Source organism: Delphinus delphis, chromosome 8 (genome assembly GCF_949987515.2).
Source record: "Delphinus delphis chromosome 8, mDelDel1.2, whole genome shotgun sequence".
NCBI lineage: Eukaryota > Metazoa > Chordata > Mammalia > Artiodactyla > Delphinidae > Delphinus > Delphinus delphis.
The window spans coordinates 61,485,032-61,501,736 of NC_082690.1; the positions used below are offsets into that span (position 1 = coordinate 61,485,032).

A 16,705-nucleotide genomic window follows, 5' to 3' on the forward strand; every position below is an offset into this window, starting at 1 on the left:
TCTAGACAACTCTCTCCCTTCCCTGTTTTTGCAATGGCTGTAAAGGTATTTTCCCTCTGCCCCACTCCCTGCCGTGTCTTTACTCTGGGATCCTATTTTGGGCCTGGGGTGGGGGCACCTGGGGCTGGTCTTGGGAGGGTGCTAGGCTGCAGACTGCCGTGTACCCCCTGGACACCCTCACATGGGTTTTTCTGTGTTATTTCATAAGACTCTTTGAAGTCCAATAAAGCATGTAGGAGATTTTAACCTCTGCTGGCTTTGACTGACTCTCCTTGTGTTCTCTGTGCTCTTTGTGGCACAGCAGACAGGATGAAGAGACATTTCTCTGCTGCCAAAGGAAAGTGAAACTCTCATACACATTCCCAAAAGCTCTCTGGGTAGGGTTACCAGATGAAATACAGGATACAGTAGTTGAATATTAGACAAACAAATAAATTTTTAGTATAATTATGTCCCATGAAATATTGGGGATACATTTTTATTAGCTAAATCTGGCAACCCTATCTCTAGGCCATCTGACCCTATCTATCATATGGCTTCACTTATCACCTGTGACTGTTAGAATTACAGGCATAACTCATTTTATTGCACTTCGCGAGTATTGCATTTTTTACAGATTGAAGATTTGTGGCAAGCAAGTCTTATCAGCACCATTTTTCTAACAGCATTTGCTTGCTTCACGTCTCTGTGTCACATTTGGTAATTCTTGCAATATTTCAAACCCTCCACCAACCAAAAGATGACCACTTGCTGAAGGCTCAGATGGTGGTTAACATTTTTTAGCAACAAAGTATTTTTTATTAAGGTATGTACATTTTTTTAATAGACATAATGCTATTGCACCCTTAACAGACTACAGTATAGTGTAAATATAACTTTTATATGCACCGGGAAACCAAAAAGTTTGTGTGACTTGCTTTATTGTGATATTTGCTATATTGCAGTTGTCTGGAACCAATATCTTTGAGGTACCACTGTACTTCACAGGAACCTTGGAACCACCTTGAGGGCAGTAAGGAACCAGTGAAAGGTTTTAGGGAGGGGATGCCACGTGAGATATCATAAAAATCAGTCTGCCTAGCCCAAATCGGAAGCTTCTACACCAGCCTTGTGAGTCATGTCTCACCTATTCTGACTCCCCACATTCGGTAACCAAGTCCTGTCCATTCTACCTCCACGAGCCACATCCACTGGATAATTCTAAAAGCAAATGGATCATAGCCCTGCCCTGCTCAAAACTCTGCCAGGGCTCGTTCCCATTTCCGTCAAGATAAACTCCAAAGGCCCCTGGCCTAGCAAGGCTCTCTTCCAACCTGACTTGAGTGCGAGATTTCAGGCCGCCCGAAGGGCCCTGGGGCCCTCCGGCTGCGGATCTCAGGCTAGAGCTCAGTTCGGACGGCAGTCTTGGGTTATCATCACGTAACAGTCTTCAAGACAAGAAAAAGCGGACGGTTGGGGTTTTGCTATTTCAAAAATACTCGAACCGCCCTGACTTCCGCGGGGCCTGCCGGCAAGAGAGGCGGAGCCACGCCTGGCCTGCCTCTGCGCGCTACGTCCTGCCGCGGAGCCCCAGATAGGGCTTTGCCCACACCCAACATGGCGGCCGAAGAGCGGCGTTCCCGCCGGGCGCACCCACACCTAACACGACCGTGGGAGAGGCGCCGTCTCCTGGGCCCTGCCCACACTCAACATGGCGGCTGTGGGAACGACTCTCTTACGCTAGGCCTGCCCGCCGGTCGCGGCGCTGGCGGCATCGCATAACTTCCTGCGAGCTCTGTCGCGCCCCTTTTGCGTTGCGGCTGGCGGGAGCGGGAAGAGGATTCGGATTGCCTTGCCCTGTTCTGTGGAGGGAAAGTGCGCTCTGGCCCTAACGCCAGGCCCTGCACCCGAGCAACCCCTCGAGCCTGACCTCCCGCACTCTGCCACCTTCTCGATCCTGCCGGCGCGTCAGAGCTGCAGCCGCGTCTCGCATCCCTCGGCGCCTCAGCCACTAGCTGCGATGCATGTTATCAAGCGAGGTGAGACGCCGGGGAGGGGGCGGTGGGGGAGGTACGCGGGCTGCCGCCGCCCTAGCAGTTAGCCGCGCCCGCCCGCCTCCGCCGCTTCCCGCGCTGCCGGCGGCAGCTTCCCGCCCTGTCACCTTCTCGGCCTCCTGCCCTTTCGTCAGTCTGTCCCCAACCCCCCTCTGACCTTTAGTCTGCGCCCCTTGGCTCTGCCATCCGGCCGCATGTCGAAAGGGTAACACCTTCCCTTTAGCGAATAGTAGCTGTGCGCGCACAGCTCTTTGCAGGCGGTACTAGATTCCTCACCGGGAGCCCCTGAGGTAGGGGTTATTGGGTCCGCCTCGCGGGTGAATATACTGAAGCGCAGAGAGAGGTGCGGAGACTGCACGGTCACCCGGTTCGATGCTGGTGAGGCCAGGCTTCGAACCCATAGCGAACAACAGAGTTTTATTTGAAAGGCTTGGTCACCTGTCCTAGGCACGGGGGGATCTAGTGAAGCAGGGGCTCTGCACCCTACACGGGCACCTAGCAGCTTCCTGCGCTCCTTTGTGGGGTGAAAAACGTCAGGCTCAGATACAGACATCTCCACGGAGTTTGCCCTTCGTGAGGGATGTGTTGCCGTTTGCCCCAGGAGTGGTCCCAGAGGAGTTTGGGATCGGGACTGGCTGGCCTTACCCTTGATGGGAAGAGATATGGAATTAGAGTAGGGTGGCCAAGACATCTTCTGGCGGCGTGGGGGACCGGGAAGGGCCAGGGACTTGTGTTCTTCCTCAACACTTATTTCCCGTTAGGCTTGCTGAGTACCTTCCTTTGTGTCAGTCCTTTGCTTGATTCTGTGAAATTAATTATAAGAGGAGACAGACTCGCCTCCGGAAAAGATTTAATCAGGTTGGAAAAACAAGAGCAAAACATACTCTTAACAGAGAACCATATGGGACAGGTACGAACACGTTTTGAGTCGACTCTACTTGCCTCTGTTGAAGCAAAGAAGTTATTTCAAAATTGTAGGCACTTAGTGAACACTGATTGACTGATTGTTTTGTCCACTAGGCTGTGAGTGTTTCAAAGATGAGGACTTTATGCCCACAGTTAGCACAGGACCTGCCATGAATATAGATGCTCATTCATGAGTGGATGAGAATAATTATTTTAAAATATAGGATATCATGAGTGTTGTGAGTAGGCAGGTAGTTGATTTGGTTGTAACTAGGTGGCGTACAGCTGAGAGATGGACAGGGGTGGACCTTCCTGGCATCAGTATCTTTAGAACATCATTCTCTGAATTTCCCAAGTCTCCCGTTTTAGCTGATGAGACCAAAGATCAAAATACATAGTGCACTTTTATTGGTCCATACCTGTGAATGAGAGAGGAGCATTCAGTTTTTTAGACCTTTAGAAAAAGGTATGTAAGTATGAGGAGCCCTTATGATAAATCTGTAACAGATGAATTGACAACTTGTGGACTTAGATCTCTGGAGTGGGTAACACCTCTGTGTTGCATTTTTAACCTTTTGGGTCCACTTTCGAATACTGTGGTTTAAAAAGTACTATCTACAACAAACAAAAGGCAGGTCTTATTTTGTTTCTCATTCCTTCAGAGAACCTAATATGATCCAGATGGTTTGCTGCTAGACTCTGCCAGCCTTGTTTTTTCTTTTCTTTTCTTTTCTTTTTTATTTAGTTATCTATTTTATACATATTAGTGTATATATGTCAATCCCAGTCTCCCAATTCACACACACACCCCGCCCCCCAGCGCTTTCCTCCCTTGTTGTCCATAGGTTTATTCCCTACCTCTGTGTCTCTATTTCTGCCTTGCAAACTGGTTCATCTGTAAAGGCTTGTTAATATACAACATTGTACTTAGATTTGTTTCTTTATTTTATTTTTGATCTTTAATTTGCTTAGGGTATCCACCCCCCCCCCCCATTTCTGGCATGATAGTATAGTAGCAGACTAACTCATGTAGGTTTTGTTAATCTTAATGTGATTATTCAGGAGGGCAACTAGCAGCCTACCTAAAGTATTACTGAATGTGCTAATATCTTGCTTAGCACCATGAGGGAAATAATAGAGGGAGAAGGCATCTCCATCTTCCATGATCTTAGGGCTGTTAGGGATGCAGGAATAATCCATATGAAAATTGTTAGATAACAGAAGGGAATAGTAGATGAGTTTTTCTCATCTGCTGTCTTGGGCTATTTTTCTTGGTGGGACAGTATCGTATTGCTCAAGGAGATTAAGGTTAAAAAAAAAAAAGTTGAGAACCAATGGAACAAATGCAGTGTAGCTGAGTTGAAAAGTGTGCTTTGGACTTTAGTATAGTGTTTTCAAAACTTTGCATTTTACATCATGACTGAGTACACACACACACACACACACACACACACACACGTATATGTAAATATTTACATAAAACTGAAACAAAAGTTTGCAATAATACCTTTTAAAGCATCTGTTTGCCCTCTGATAATCTCTTCTATTCCATATCCTTTGTCTATCCCTCCCTCTCTTCTCCCTTCCTCCCTCCCATCCTTTCTAATTCCCTTTACAGCCCACTGTGTTACTATATTTTACAGATCTGTGTGGATACTGTGCTGGGCACTGAGGTTACAGTGGTGAGTAGGCAGACATAGGTCTTGTTTTCAAAAATCTTTACAATCAATTGAGAAAGATAGACGAGAACAATAATATAATAAAATATGTTCAATATTCTAATAGGTAAAGTATAGGCTATAGAAGCCCATTCATTCAATTATTCAGAAGGTATTTACAGTCATTCCTCAGTATCCATGGGCATTTGGTTCCAGGACCTGCTGTGGATACCAAAATCCGTGTATGCTCAAGTCCCATAGTAGTCCCTCGGCCTCGGTGGGTTTTGCATCTGAGTTCCAGTTCCCCATCCAGGGCTCCAACCAACTGCGGATCGTAAATTGTACATGATCCACGGTTGGTTGAATCTGTTCATGTGGAACCCATGGATACAGAGGGCTGACTGTATTCAGCATCTCTTTATGCCAGGAACTGTTTTAGGTACTGGGGATTCAGCAGTGAACAAAACAAGCTAAATCCCTTTTCTCATTGGAGTTTACATTCTGCGGTGAGTGACAGTAGTTAAGTGTATATAAGAAACAAGTAAACATGTAAGAATCAGTTAATTCCAGATAGTGGTTAGTGAGATGATGGTAGTAAAACAGGGTAATGTGATAAAGATGAATGAGAAAGTAATCTTGGTTTGTACCCTCAGGGAGGGAGCTGACATTTGATCTGAGCCCTGAATAATACTAAGAGTCAGCTATGTGAAGGTCCGTGGGCTGAACGTTGCAGGTAGAGGGAATAGAAAGTTCATATCTTGTAGAAGAGACACATCCTTGGTCTTACAGTATTAGCAAAGTCTTCCTGAAGAGAGAGGAATTAAAAAAGACAGCTTACACCAAGAGGAAATCAGACAATTAGTGTTCTAGAGGATTTCACAGGAAGAAGAGGTCAATGTGGGTTACAGTTGTTGGGGCAGGTTTCATGGATGTGGTGAGAGTTGAATAGTGAGGAGGAGTGTTAGACGTATGGAAAGGTGGAAGAGGGACTTTTAGGCAGAGTAAGGTATAAGCAGTGATATGGATGTGGGAATGGGAGGCCCTGTTGGGACTTAGGCTATTTCACAAGGAACAGTAGAGGAGATGTGGTACCAAATTAAGGAAGGCCTTGTTTGAGAGGATAATAATTTAAGCAGGGATTAGTGATATGATAAAATCAACATGTGGGTTGAAAAAAGTGACCAAGAGGAATGATAGGCTAGAGAACAGTGGATCATTGGTCCTTCAGCCCCTTAGTGTGCCTCCACTTTCCAGTGTGAATTAAGACAGTTGCCATTGTACTTTCTGTCAGTTTCCTGATTAATTTGGCAGCTGCAGATTCTCAGTTTGCTAATATTGCCTTGTGGTCACCTGTCTGCCTAACCAGCTGGTAGAGCATTGAGGGCTCAGTCCCAGTGTAGGCCAGCTAATTAACTGTATTCCAGAGTTAAACACTGGCATATGTGCGTCTGGTTAGAAAAGGAGGTCACAGTGGTGATCAGAAAGAGAAGGGCTATCTTAGTTAATATATCAGTGTTTAAGAGAAACTAACTTGTTCTATTGGTGATGGGTTACTAGTGGTATCTTACTGTTTATTTATTCTTTATCAAACATTTGAGAACGTCCTTGGGCCAGCCAGGACTTTTTGTTAGGAAGAGCAAAGAGCAATAGGATCTAAGTCCAAAACCATAAAAGGACTAACTGGATGAGATCCATATGTATATGCTTCCGTATCTCCAAAATAAAAACTAAGAGGTTGCCTCTGGAAGATTGTTTTGAGTTACAAATAGAAAGAAGTACTTCTTCACATGGTGTGAAGTAAATTCAAAATCATTAATTACTCTAGGAGAGTATGTAAGCCAAATTTATCATGAAGATGTTAGAATGGCGACAGGTTAATAAATCATTTAGCATTCAATAAATATTTGAGTCCCTACTATGTGGTAGGCCTTGGTCTTTGGTCTGGGCACTGGGGAATACATTGGTACATAAACCGTGACAAAATCTTTTTCTTTTTGGAAATTGTATTCTAGTGGATGTGGAGAGCCACACAATAAACAAATACGTAAGTAAAACATAGAGTATGTCAGATGACCATAAGTGCTATAGAGAAAAATAAAGCATAGAAGGAGCATAAAGAGGAGCAAGGCTGTGTTTGGGGCATTGCAGTTTAAAATAGAGTGATCTGGGAAAGCCTTATTGAGAAGGTGACATTGAGCAAAGACCTAAAAGAGGTATAGATAGCAAGGAGCCAGGGTTGCGGGGTATGGTGAGTGAGGAAGGTGGGAGAGTAGGAGATGAAGTTGGGAAAGGGGGCACACAAGGCAGGTTGTATAGGAGTCTGTGGACTGTTGTAATGATTTTGACTTGATTCTGAAGGAGATGATAAACCTCTATTGGGCGGCGGTGGGTAGTGATATGATTTTGACTTAAGTTTTAAAGAATAATTCTGCCTGTCATTTGGACAAGGTGGGGTAGGGAAATTTATTGCAAGAATCCATCTGATGTATAATGTAAGGGAAGAATCAGTATAGAATCCCTACTTTTTGAAGATGAAAAAATAATCTCTCGATGAACTATTGGGGGTCTGAATCTTTTATCTATGAAATTGCATTTCATGTTGGCCAATTTAAAAAGTTTACATGCTGATTACGTTTGATTCTTTGACATTGCTATCTTAATAAGTGCTAACATGAATCTATGGTTTGATTCTTTAGATGGCCGCCAAGAGCGAGTTATGTTTGACAAAATTACATCTCGAATCCAGAAGCTTTGTTATGGACTCAATATGGACTTTGTTGATCCTGTAAGTAAATGGGCTTTATATCTTGGGTTCCTTGCTTCATGCGCTTCTTTTTACTTGTCTCTTATCTCTGGCCCTTCACTCACTTGCTCTATATTTTGGTTTGGCCTTGGATATAAAATGTGAATTTATTGCTTAAAACTTTCTTTTTTCCTGGGAATTCCCTAGCGGTCCAGTGGTTAGGACATGGTGCTTTCACTGCCATGGCCTGGGTTTGATCCCTGGTCGGGGAAGTAAGATCCCTCAAGCCGTGTGGCGTGGCAAAAAAAATAAAACAGACAAAACGAAACAAAACAAAACTTTTTTTCTAAATCTTGTTCCGTGCTGTGAGTTCTGACTTTTCAGAGAGCTATAAAAGTGAGCAAAGAGGAAAACTTGACATTAACATTTCATATTAGAGAGTTCTTTGAGCAAATTATTTTATTCATAAGTGGAAAAACTTGTTTTGGAATTGTGGTCATTTGGGTAGAAACTGGTTGGAAATTTGCTTTTCTGTTATCTATGTAGAAAGAATACATTAAAGTAATATAAAGTAATATAAAATAGATTTCATGGCCAGCTTTTAAATTAAGGAGAGCCAGCTATTCATAAGCAAGTTGCTGTGCTTTTCTCTTTCTATAACTCCTCTACTCTAGACCCTCAGCATCCCTTATCTAGACTGCTATCTGTAGTGGTCTCTGAAGTGTTCTCCTGGTCTTCCTCTCATCTTGCCGTCTTCAAATACATCTTCCACATGGCTTTCAAAATGATCTTACTAAACGGAGTCTCTAAGAACCTTCTTTTTTTTAAACCCATACTGCCCCCTCCTTATTTAGGTATTTTATCTGTCCTACTCTAGCACTTGTGCTGGCCTCATAGCATTAACCACCTAGTATAGAAATTAATTATATGTCTCTGTCCTCCCCGAGAGTTGCTGGGGAGGCCTGTATCTTGTTCTTGTGATATCCACAATGCTTAACACATATATAATTAGATGCTCAATAAATATTGAATTGACCAAAATGGTCAAAAGAAAATAATTTTATACAGCTTTAAAATATGCTTATTATAAATTCCCTTTTACATTTAGAAATCTAGACAATAATTAGAATAGTAGAATATTAGAGTTGGAACGAACCTGAGAGATCATCGTATTTCATCTTCCTTGTTTTATAGATAAGAAAGGTCCAAAGTGAAGGGGAGTGACTTGTACAAGTGCGTGGGAGTGTAGGAAGAAGAACTTAGGTGTCTTGACTCGTAGGTGTTCTATTGCCTCATGCACACATTTCAGAGTGCAGGTGTGCTAGAGCTGACTCGAGCTTTCTAGGGTAGATTTAGTTGAAAAAGTCTACGTGTTTTTAGATCTGGCATGGTTATTAGCACACAGACGTTATTTTATTCTGAGTTCTGATTACTTGCCACGTAGCACCAGAAATCATTTAGAAGACTTCACTACTCTTTTACTGAACATGAGTTAATTGTTGGATCTGAGAAGAAAGGAGCAACCTGAGCTTAGGTCTGAAATTTAATTGGAATAGATTTTAAACTAGTAATTATACACTTTTTTTTGAGGGGGCATGCTTTTGTCAACTGGGAAATGGCATTCATTTTCTGTTGGATTAATCTGTTTTTTTTTTTTTTTTTTTTTTTTTTTTTTTTTTGGCTGCATGGCTTGTGGGATCTTAGTTCCCCGACCAGAGATTGAACCCGTGCCCCCTGCAGTGGAAGCTTGGAGACACAGCCACTGGACCACTGGGAAATTCCCTAATCTTTTTTTTTTTTTAAAGATTCAGTAAACACATACATATATACAACATGGAATTTGTCTTTTTTTTTTTTTTTTTTTTCGGTACGTGGGCCTCTCACTGCTGTGGCCTCTCCCGTTGCGGATCACAGGCTCCGGATGCACAGGCTCAGTGGCCATGGTTCACGGGCCCCACTGCTCCGCGGCATGTGGGGTCCTCCCGGACCGGGGCACGAACCCATGTCCCCTGCATTGGCAGGCGGACTCTCAAACACTGTGCCACCAGGGAAGCCCCGAATTTGTCTTTCTTGACTTGTGCATTGTGTGTTTTATTTATCTATGTATTTATTTATTCTTTAACATCTTTATTGGAGTATAATTGCTTTACAATGGTGTGTTTCTGCTTTATAACAAAGTGAATCAGCTATACATATACATATATCCCCATATCTCTTCCCTCTTGCGTCTCCCCCCCTCCCACCCTCCCTATCCCACCCCTCTAGGTGGTCACAAAGCACCAAGCTGATCTCCCTGTGCTAGGCGGCTGCTTCCCACTAGCTATCTATTTTGCATTTGGTAGTGTATATATGTCCATGCCACGCTCTCACTTTGTCCCAGCTTACCCTTCCCCCTCCCTGTGTCCTCAAGTCCATTCTCTAGTAGGTCTGCGTCTTTATTCCTGTCCTGACCCTAGGTTCTTCATAACCTTCTTTTTTTTAGATTCCATATATATGTGTGTTAGCATCGTGTGTTTTAAAGAGGGGTATCTCTTACAGTACGGTCTTGAAAACAGTGAAATGCATTGAGGTTGAATGGGATGTGGAGCCAGAAGGCTTAGATAGTAAAGCTTGGGCAAGTCCCAGTAACCTGGTTCCTCATGTAAAGTGGTGAAAGTTATATACCCATCTCACAGGTAATTGTGAAATGTCAGAGAAGATCATGAAAGTTGAGATATTTTGTAATTTGTGAAATGTTAAAGAGGGAGTAGCCATTAAATTATTTGATGACTCAGCCCCAACTCTAACTTATATCTTCATCTCCTTTCATTGGAATGATTAAAGTTTGATTCATTTGCTTTCCCGTACTTGTCCTTAGGTAGAATTGGGGCAAAATGGGTAAGTATGTAGCGTGAACCCTGATTATATAGAGAGAATTTGAATGAAAGATGGGGAAATAATTATAGAATCATTGGTCTGTTTTCAGCTGTTTCCCTGTGTGACTGTTAATCTCTGTAAAAGCTCTACTTAGATTTTAAAACTAACTTCCTTCCTTCCTCCCTTCCTCCCCCCGCTTTCTTTCTTTCTCTTTCTCTCTTTCTTTCGTCCCACACTTCTTCATTGTATATGTAGTATGCATTTTCTAGCAGCTCTATTGGCTTATGAATTCTCATTACTAAATTTTCCACAGCCCACCATTCTGAAAGATAATTTTTCATAAAAGGAAGTTGTCTTTTATTTTGATATAAATTGGTTGTTTTCTTCATGGCTCTCTTAAGGAAGCTGTTGGTTCTTGGGAAAGCACAAGTAATTCTTGGTTTTGCTTTTACAGGCTCAGATCACCATGAAAGTAATCCAAGGCTTATACAGTGGGGTCACTACTGTGGAACTAGATACTTTGGCTGCTGAAACAGCTGCGACCTTGACTACTAAGCACCCTGACTATGCCATCCTGGCAGCAAGGATTGCCGTCTCTAACTTGCACAAAGAAACAAAGAAAGTATTCAGTGGTGAGTCTAGAGGAAAAAGTTAGAAAGAATTTAGTATTCTCAGAAAATTTATAAGTGTACTAGAATGAAACCTTGAGTGTCAAAAAGAGAAATTCCATCTTGTTTAAAAAAGCAAAGTGTGCAGGTTAGTGGCAGAGGGAGACTAGAACTTCCTATTTCTCCATGCTGCTGACCTGCTGCTTGGAAGGGTCAATGGCTACTTTTCTTTATCTTTTTGTTTCTTTTTTTTTTTTGAAACGCATCTTTAGATGCTTGGTGGTGGTGTGGTTGGAAAAAAGAATAATATTTATTGATAATTTCTGGGTTAAACAAAGTGTTACAGTCAGTCTTTTGTCACCATTAGTCAGCACTCCCATTTTATAGCTCAGGGAATGTGGGCAAAGGAAGGTTAAATAATTTGTTAGGTATATAAAAAGTGGTATATAAGAAGTCAGCTGGTAGACTGAGAGTAGAAATCTTTCAGCTTTCAATTCGAGATCTGTTATATGGGGACTTAAACATTCTATCTCACTCTTCAGTAGATTTATTGTAAAGATATCAGTTCTCCCGAAATTGACTATGGATTCAAGTCAAATTCAGTCAGAATGCCAGCTTTGTGTATATGTGTATTATATGTATAAATGCAGAGGACTAAATACTGCTGTGATGTCTGGAAGAGAGAGGGCTTATTACTAAATGTGCATTTATAGAAGTAAAATGCCTGGGATGATAGGTTTTGAATTTTAAGTTGAGTGTCTGTTTTGTTAGGATAAAAAAAACTTGAGAAGAGGTTGTAATTTCTGTTTTTCTTTATTTTCAACCAGTAATTCTCAATGGGGTTATATGTCAGAATCATCTGGCAGTCTTTTTCAAACTACAGGAGCCTATGCTCACTCTAACTCTGGAAGATTTAGCTTATAAATATATATATTTCCTTATATATTTATTAGACGTGTGTATGTTCATTGAGCACTTTCTGTGCTAGGTACTAAGGTGGGTTGGGATGAAAAACGGTTGAGAACCACTGTTTTAAACTGTTACCTGAAGATTGAATTAGCTGTTAAGTGATTTTGATATTTTAATTTTCTGTTGTTTTGTTTTTAGATGTAATGGAAGACCTCTTCAACTACATAAATCCACATAATGGCAAGCACTCTCCCATGGTGGCCAAGTCAACAGTGGATATTGTTTTGGCCAATAAAGATGTATGTATAATGCTTTTCTGGTGAAAAATTTTTTATAGATTCTTTTTTTTTAAGACAATAAGCGCATTTTAAAAAATTTAAACACTACAAGAGATAGAGGTAAAAAATAATTCTTTCTGCTTCTCTGAATCCTAGTTTTCCTCTCTAGAAACAGCAACATTTTGTCATTTTAAAATGTAGTTTTCCAGAGCTGTTCTATAATACACGTATGTGTACCTTTATTTTTCCTTTTAGTGGTAGTGTACTGTGCATACTATTCTTTCTGTTACTTTTTCACTTGCAAGTGTATCTTAGAGATAGTTCTTTATTAGCATTTATGAATTACCTGCATAGAATTCCATTCTGTAGCTGTATCATCATTATACATATATGTAAGAATTGCTCTAGTGATGAATATTTGTTTCCCATTTTTCACTGCAGTGAATATCCTTGTATGGTAGCGCTTTACTTGTAGATGAGTGTATCGGTAAGGTAAATTCCTTAAGTGGAATTGCTGAGCCAAAGAGTATGTACATTTAAAATTTTAGTAGACATTGCTAAACTGACTTCCAAAAGGGTGGTTCAGGTAAAATTTTGAAAGATCTTGCTCAGCAGCTTAAAAATTATCCATTTGTGTTTCAACCCCTTTCTTTACTACATCCCAAAGAACAGAAGGGAAAAGATGGGTAGGTCCAGCCAGCCCTTTTGCACACAGGATTTATTTACCATGGATATCTGCACAGGTTAGAAACCACTTTTAACTGTAGGTAATAGAATGATTAGTCGGCTGTCTCTAAATATGTATCTGATGTTAAAGAGACTGAGGGAAAACTGAGTTGTGTGTTGTTCATATGTGTAATCTTGAAGACAGGTGAAAAACAAAAATAAAATGACGACAGCAGAAACCTGTATCTAAAAAATAAATATTGATAATCAAGTATTTCAGTTCTCCATTTTTCATGCAAGACCCCTACCTGTCTTTGGCAACAAAGATGCCCTTAAAAATTTAAGAGGAAGGGAAGAGTTTTGTTTTTCTTTTTTACATCTTTATTGGAGTATAATTGCTTTACAATGGTGTGTTAGTTTCTGCTTTATAACAAAGTGAATCAATTATACATATACTTATGTCTCCATATCTCTTCCCTCTTGCGTCTCCCTCCCTCCCTCCCTATTATGGTTTTCATTTTATGACAACTTATACTAGTCTTCCACTTATGGAATCAACATACAAGTTTCTTTCTTTTTTTTGGCAACGTCCTGCAGCTTGTGGGATCTTAGTTCCTCTACCAGGGATTGAACCCGGCAGTGAAAGCATAGCGTCGTAACCGCTGGACTGCCAGGGAATTCCCACAAGTTTCTTTTTCAAATAAACTTATTAAAGTAAAAAAAAGTGAGAATGAAAGTCTTAATAGAATGGATGGTAGTTAACACAAATCATGGAGATGAGATGATACCTGAATGAATGGAATTTGGAAAATGTTGAAATATACTGTGTAAAGCAGTATTTCTCGGGCTCTAGAGCGCGGGCTCGGTAGTTATGGCGCATGGACTTAGTAGGGAAGAGTTTTGTATAGATTTTTCAAGTCCTTGGACATGGATCCTTATATGGAAATACTGATAGTATTTTGAAAGACTGGCTCCACATTTCTCTATCCAAAATGATTATTTGTGCCTAATTGCTTGTTTTCTTTAAATGGCTCTATAGCCTACAAAAGCCTGTAACAATGGCCAGTTCTGCTTTAAAATATTACTGTCACAGCAGTAGTTTGTTTGAAACCTGTTAAAGGACCGTGGATTTGATGAGCCTTAGAATTAACGTAATTATTTATCTTATATATTGTTATGTGCAGTTTAAAATGGAAGATAAAAATACATATTATTAATTATATGGCTCCGATACTTTTGGAGTAATAGCTAATCTAAAAACATGTTTAAGGGTGATAATATAGTCCCTTTCATGCTCATGTTCTTTCCTTCTTCAGAGATGTACTGTAAACATAATAGGGAAAGTTTGGTAAGTCACATATGTATTTTTACTTATATACAACTTATACTTAAATGTTTTCTTCTAGTCCTTTAATGTACATGTTTTTAAACCTAATTAGGATACTCAATTTATATAATTTTTTTTTTCTTGACATCAGGTATGGATTTCTATTCTATACTAAGTAATACTTAGTGTTATCTCTTTTATATTCTATGTCGATTTTAGTTCTGGAGTCAGGGCTGAAAGATACCAGAGTTTGTGAAAATAAATCTAATTATCTTAATTATGGATTTTTTTTTTTACCTTCACCAGCGCCTGAATTCTGCCATTATCTATGACCGAGATTTCTCTTATAATTACTTTGGCTTTAAGGTAAATAATGGGTTTCAAATGAGTGGGAATTCCTCCTTGAATCAGGAAATACAGGTTTTTGTTTATGTTTTAGTGATATAATTATAGAGGTAGTAATTTGTTGGGAGTTGGGGGACCTGTGGGATTAGTGGGGTTAGAGTGGTGGTGGTTGTTTGAATTAAGGAAAGACAGCTTATTCATTTGCAGTTTTCAAGTTTTCCAAATATTACTTCTGGATACCTTTGGAGTTATGCAGGTAATTTGCCAGAATGATTCCATATTCTACTGTTTATGCAACAACTGTTTATTGAATTCCTACTATGTGCCAAGTGCTTTTCTAGGTACTTTTGTGTTGATAAACAGTATTATGTAGTGATTGAGAACATGAATGTTGGTGTCAGACCACCTGGGTTCAAATCTCTGCTCCATTTCTTATTAGCAAGATACTTAATCTCTCTGTCCTCAGTTTCCACATCTTTAGAATGGGGATAATAATAAAATTTCAACAGCAAATTCTCTTGAGGAGTGAGTGTGTGTGTTACTTTGGTCAATGCCTAGCCTGTTATAAGCACTTCATAAATGTTAGCCATTATGATGTGGTGATGAATACTACAACATCTGCTATTAACATTATACATATTAACATAGAGCTGGCTTTTTCCAGAAATTTTCAGGCAGTCTTTTCCAAAACAAATAGCCAATTGATAATGTTCCAAGCTAAAGCTAGTAAAACGAAATATGCTATTCTTGTCATTTAAGATTATATTGAAAACGGAGAAGATTTAAAAAGATTGCCTTATTGTGAATGGTATATCTACTATGTCTTTAAAAACTATGCCCTGGAAGTTTTTTGTTGTTTTGCTTTTTCTAGACGCTGGAGCGATCCTATTTGTTGAAGATCAGTGGAAAAGGTGAGACATGAATGTGTTTGTGTGGTACATTTTCTATTCATTATATTGAAAATAGAGCTTTGAGCTATTAGCCTTAGCACTTCTATTTAAACTCTAACATTTTAAACTTCAGGTTTAGTTTATGAATAATTTTGCTGCTTATTGGTGTAAAATTTTTAAAATTGTCTTTTGGTGTTCCTTTTTTTGACTCAAGTACATATGTCAGCCTAGTTTTTCTCACATGTCCCATTATGTGAAAATTCCTCCTTTGTTTTTAGTGGCTGAAAGACCACAGCATATGTTGATGAGGGTATCTGTGGGCATTCACAAAGAAGATATTGATGCTGCTATTGAAACATACAACCTTCTCTCTGAGAAGTGGTTTACCCATGCCTCTCCCACTCTCTTCAATGCTGGCACCAACCGCCCACAACTTTCTAGGTATGTGTCATCTATAGTCGCTTTTAATGTTCTGAAATGCTTTTGCTAGGGAAATAAACCTTGACCTGAAGAAACTAGGCAGTTCATCACTTAAAAATTAATTTGATATACATTTTTTTTTTTTTTTGCGTTACGCGGGCCTCTTACTGTTGTGGCCTCTCCTGTTGCGGAGCACAGGCTCTGAACGTGCAGGCTCAGCGGCCATGGCTCATGGGCCCAGCCGCTCCATGGCATGTGGGATCCTCCTGGACCGGGGCACGAACCTGTGTCCCCTGCATTGGCAGGCGGACTCTCAACCACTGCGCCACCAGGGAAGCCCTGATATACATTTAATCGCTCCTGTTCTGATTAAATGAGATTTACTTTCTGGAAAGCTCTCTTACTGCAGTGTGGTAAATGAATTGAAGAGAGACAAATGCCGATAATAAAATTTTAAACATGGTTGTGGTGATGGTTGTACAACTCTGCGAATATACTAAAAACCGTTAATTGTACACTTTAAATGGGGAATTGTATGGTATGTGAATTATATCTCAATAAAGTTTTTTTTTAAAAAGTAAATACTGACAGTAATTAGAGGACTCTAATCGTAGTCTGTATGAGAGATTATGGTATTTTGGGTTAGGGAGGTGAAAGTAGAGATTGAGAGAAATAGACAAATTCAGGAGATTTGGGAGGTAAAATTGATAGAATTTGATGATTTGGATATGAGTCAAGAGTGGTTCCTGAGTTTATGGGTAGAGTAACAGGATTTATTATGGTGCCATTTTCTGATAAAGGAAACATTGGAACAGAGTCTGGTAATTTGTAAAAAAAAGACTAATACACCCTAAGCAAGTTTGTTTTATCCAAGGAACTCAAGGATATGCTAACATCAAAAAGTGTATTAATGTACTTCATTGCACTAACATTTTATATCATTTAATACTTTCATAATAAAAAAACTAGCAAAATAGATACAGAAAATAACTTCCTTTATTTGGTAAAAGATAATCCACTAAAAACTTAGATCTATTGGACCTCTGTTTTGAGCATTCTAGTGGAG

General features: G+C 40.1%; 1 protein-coding gene across 4 annotated transcripts in view; it reads left to right on the top strand.

Moving 5' to 3' along the window:
* The first annotated feature begins 1,580 nt into the window (after positions 1-1,580).
* Positions 1,581-16,705, top strand: part of RRM1 (ribonucleotide reductase catalytic subunit M1) — a 35,318-nt gene continuing 20,193 nt past the window's right edge. Inside the window, exons 1-7 of one of the 4 annotated variants that reach the window (XM_060018391.1) lie at positions 1,581-2,018; positions 7,294-7,382; positions 10,651-10,828; positions 11,912-12,012; positions 14,291-14,350; positions 15,201-15,240; positions 15,498-15,660. In XM_060018391.1, coding sequence (XP_059874374.1) covers positions 2,000-2,018; positions 7,294-7,382; positions 10,651-10,828; positions 11,912-12,012; positions 14,291-14,350; positions 15,201-15,240; positions 15,498-15,660 — 650 coding nt within the window. In that variant the 5' untranslated portion in view covers positions 1,581-1,999. Of the gene's footprint in view, positions 2,019-2,284; positions 2,412-3,385; positions 3,406-7,293; positions 7,383-10,650; positions 10,829-11,911; positions 12,013-14,290; positions 14,351-15,200; positions 15,241-15,497; positions 15,661-16,705 lie in introns of those variants that run through there. The other 3 variants (XM_060018392.1, XM_060018393.1, XM_060018394.1) reach the window with 3 other exon arrangements.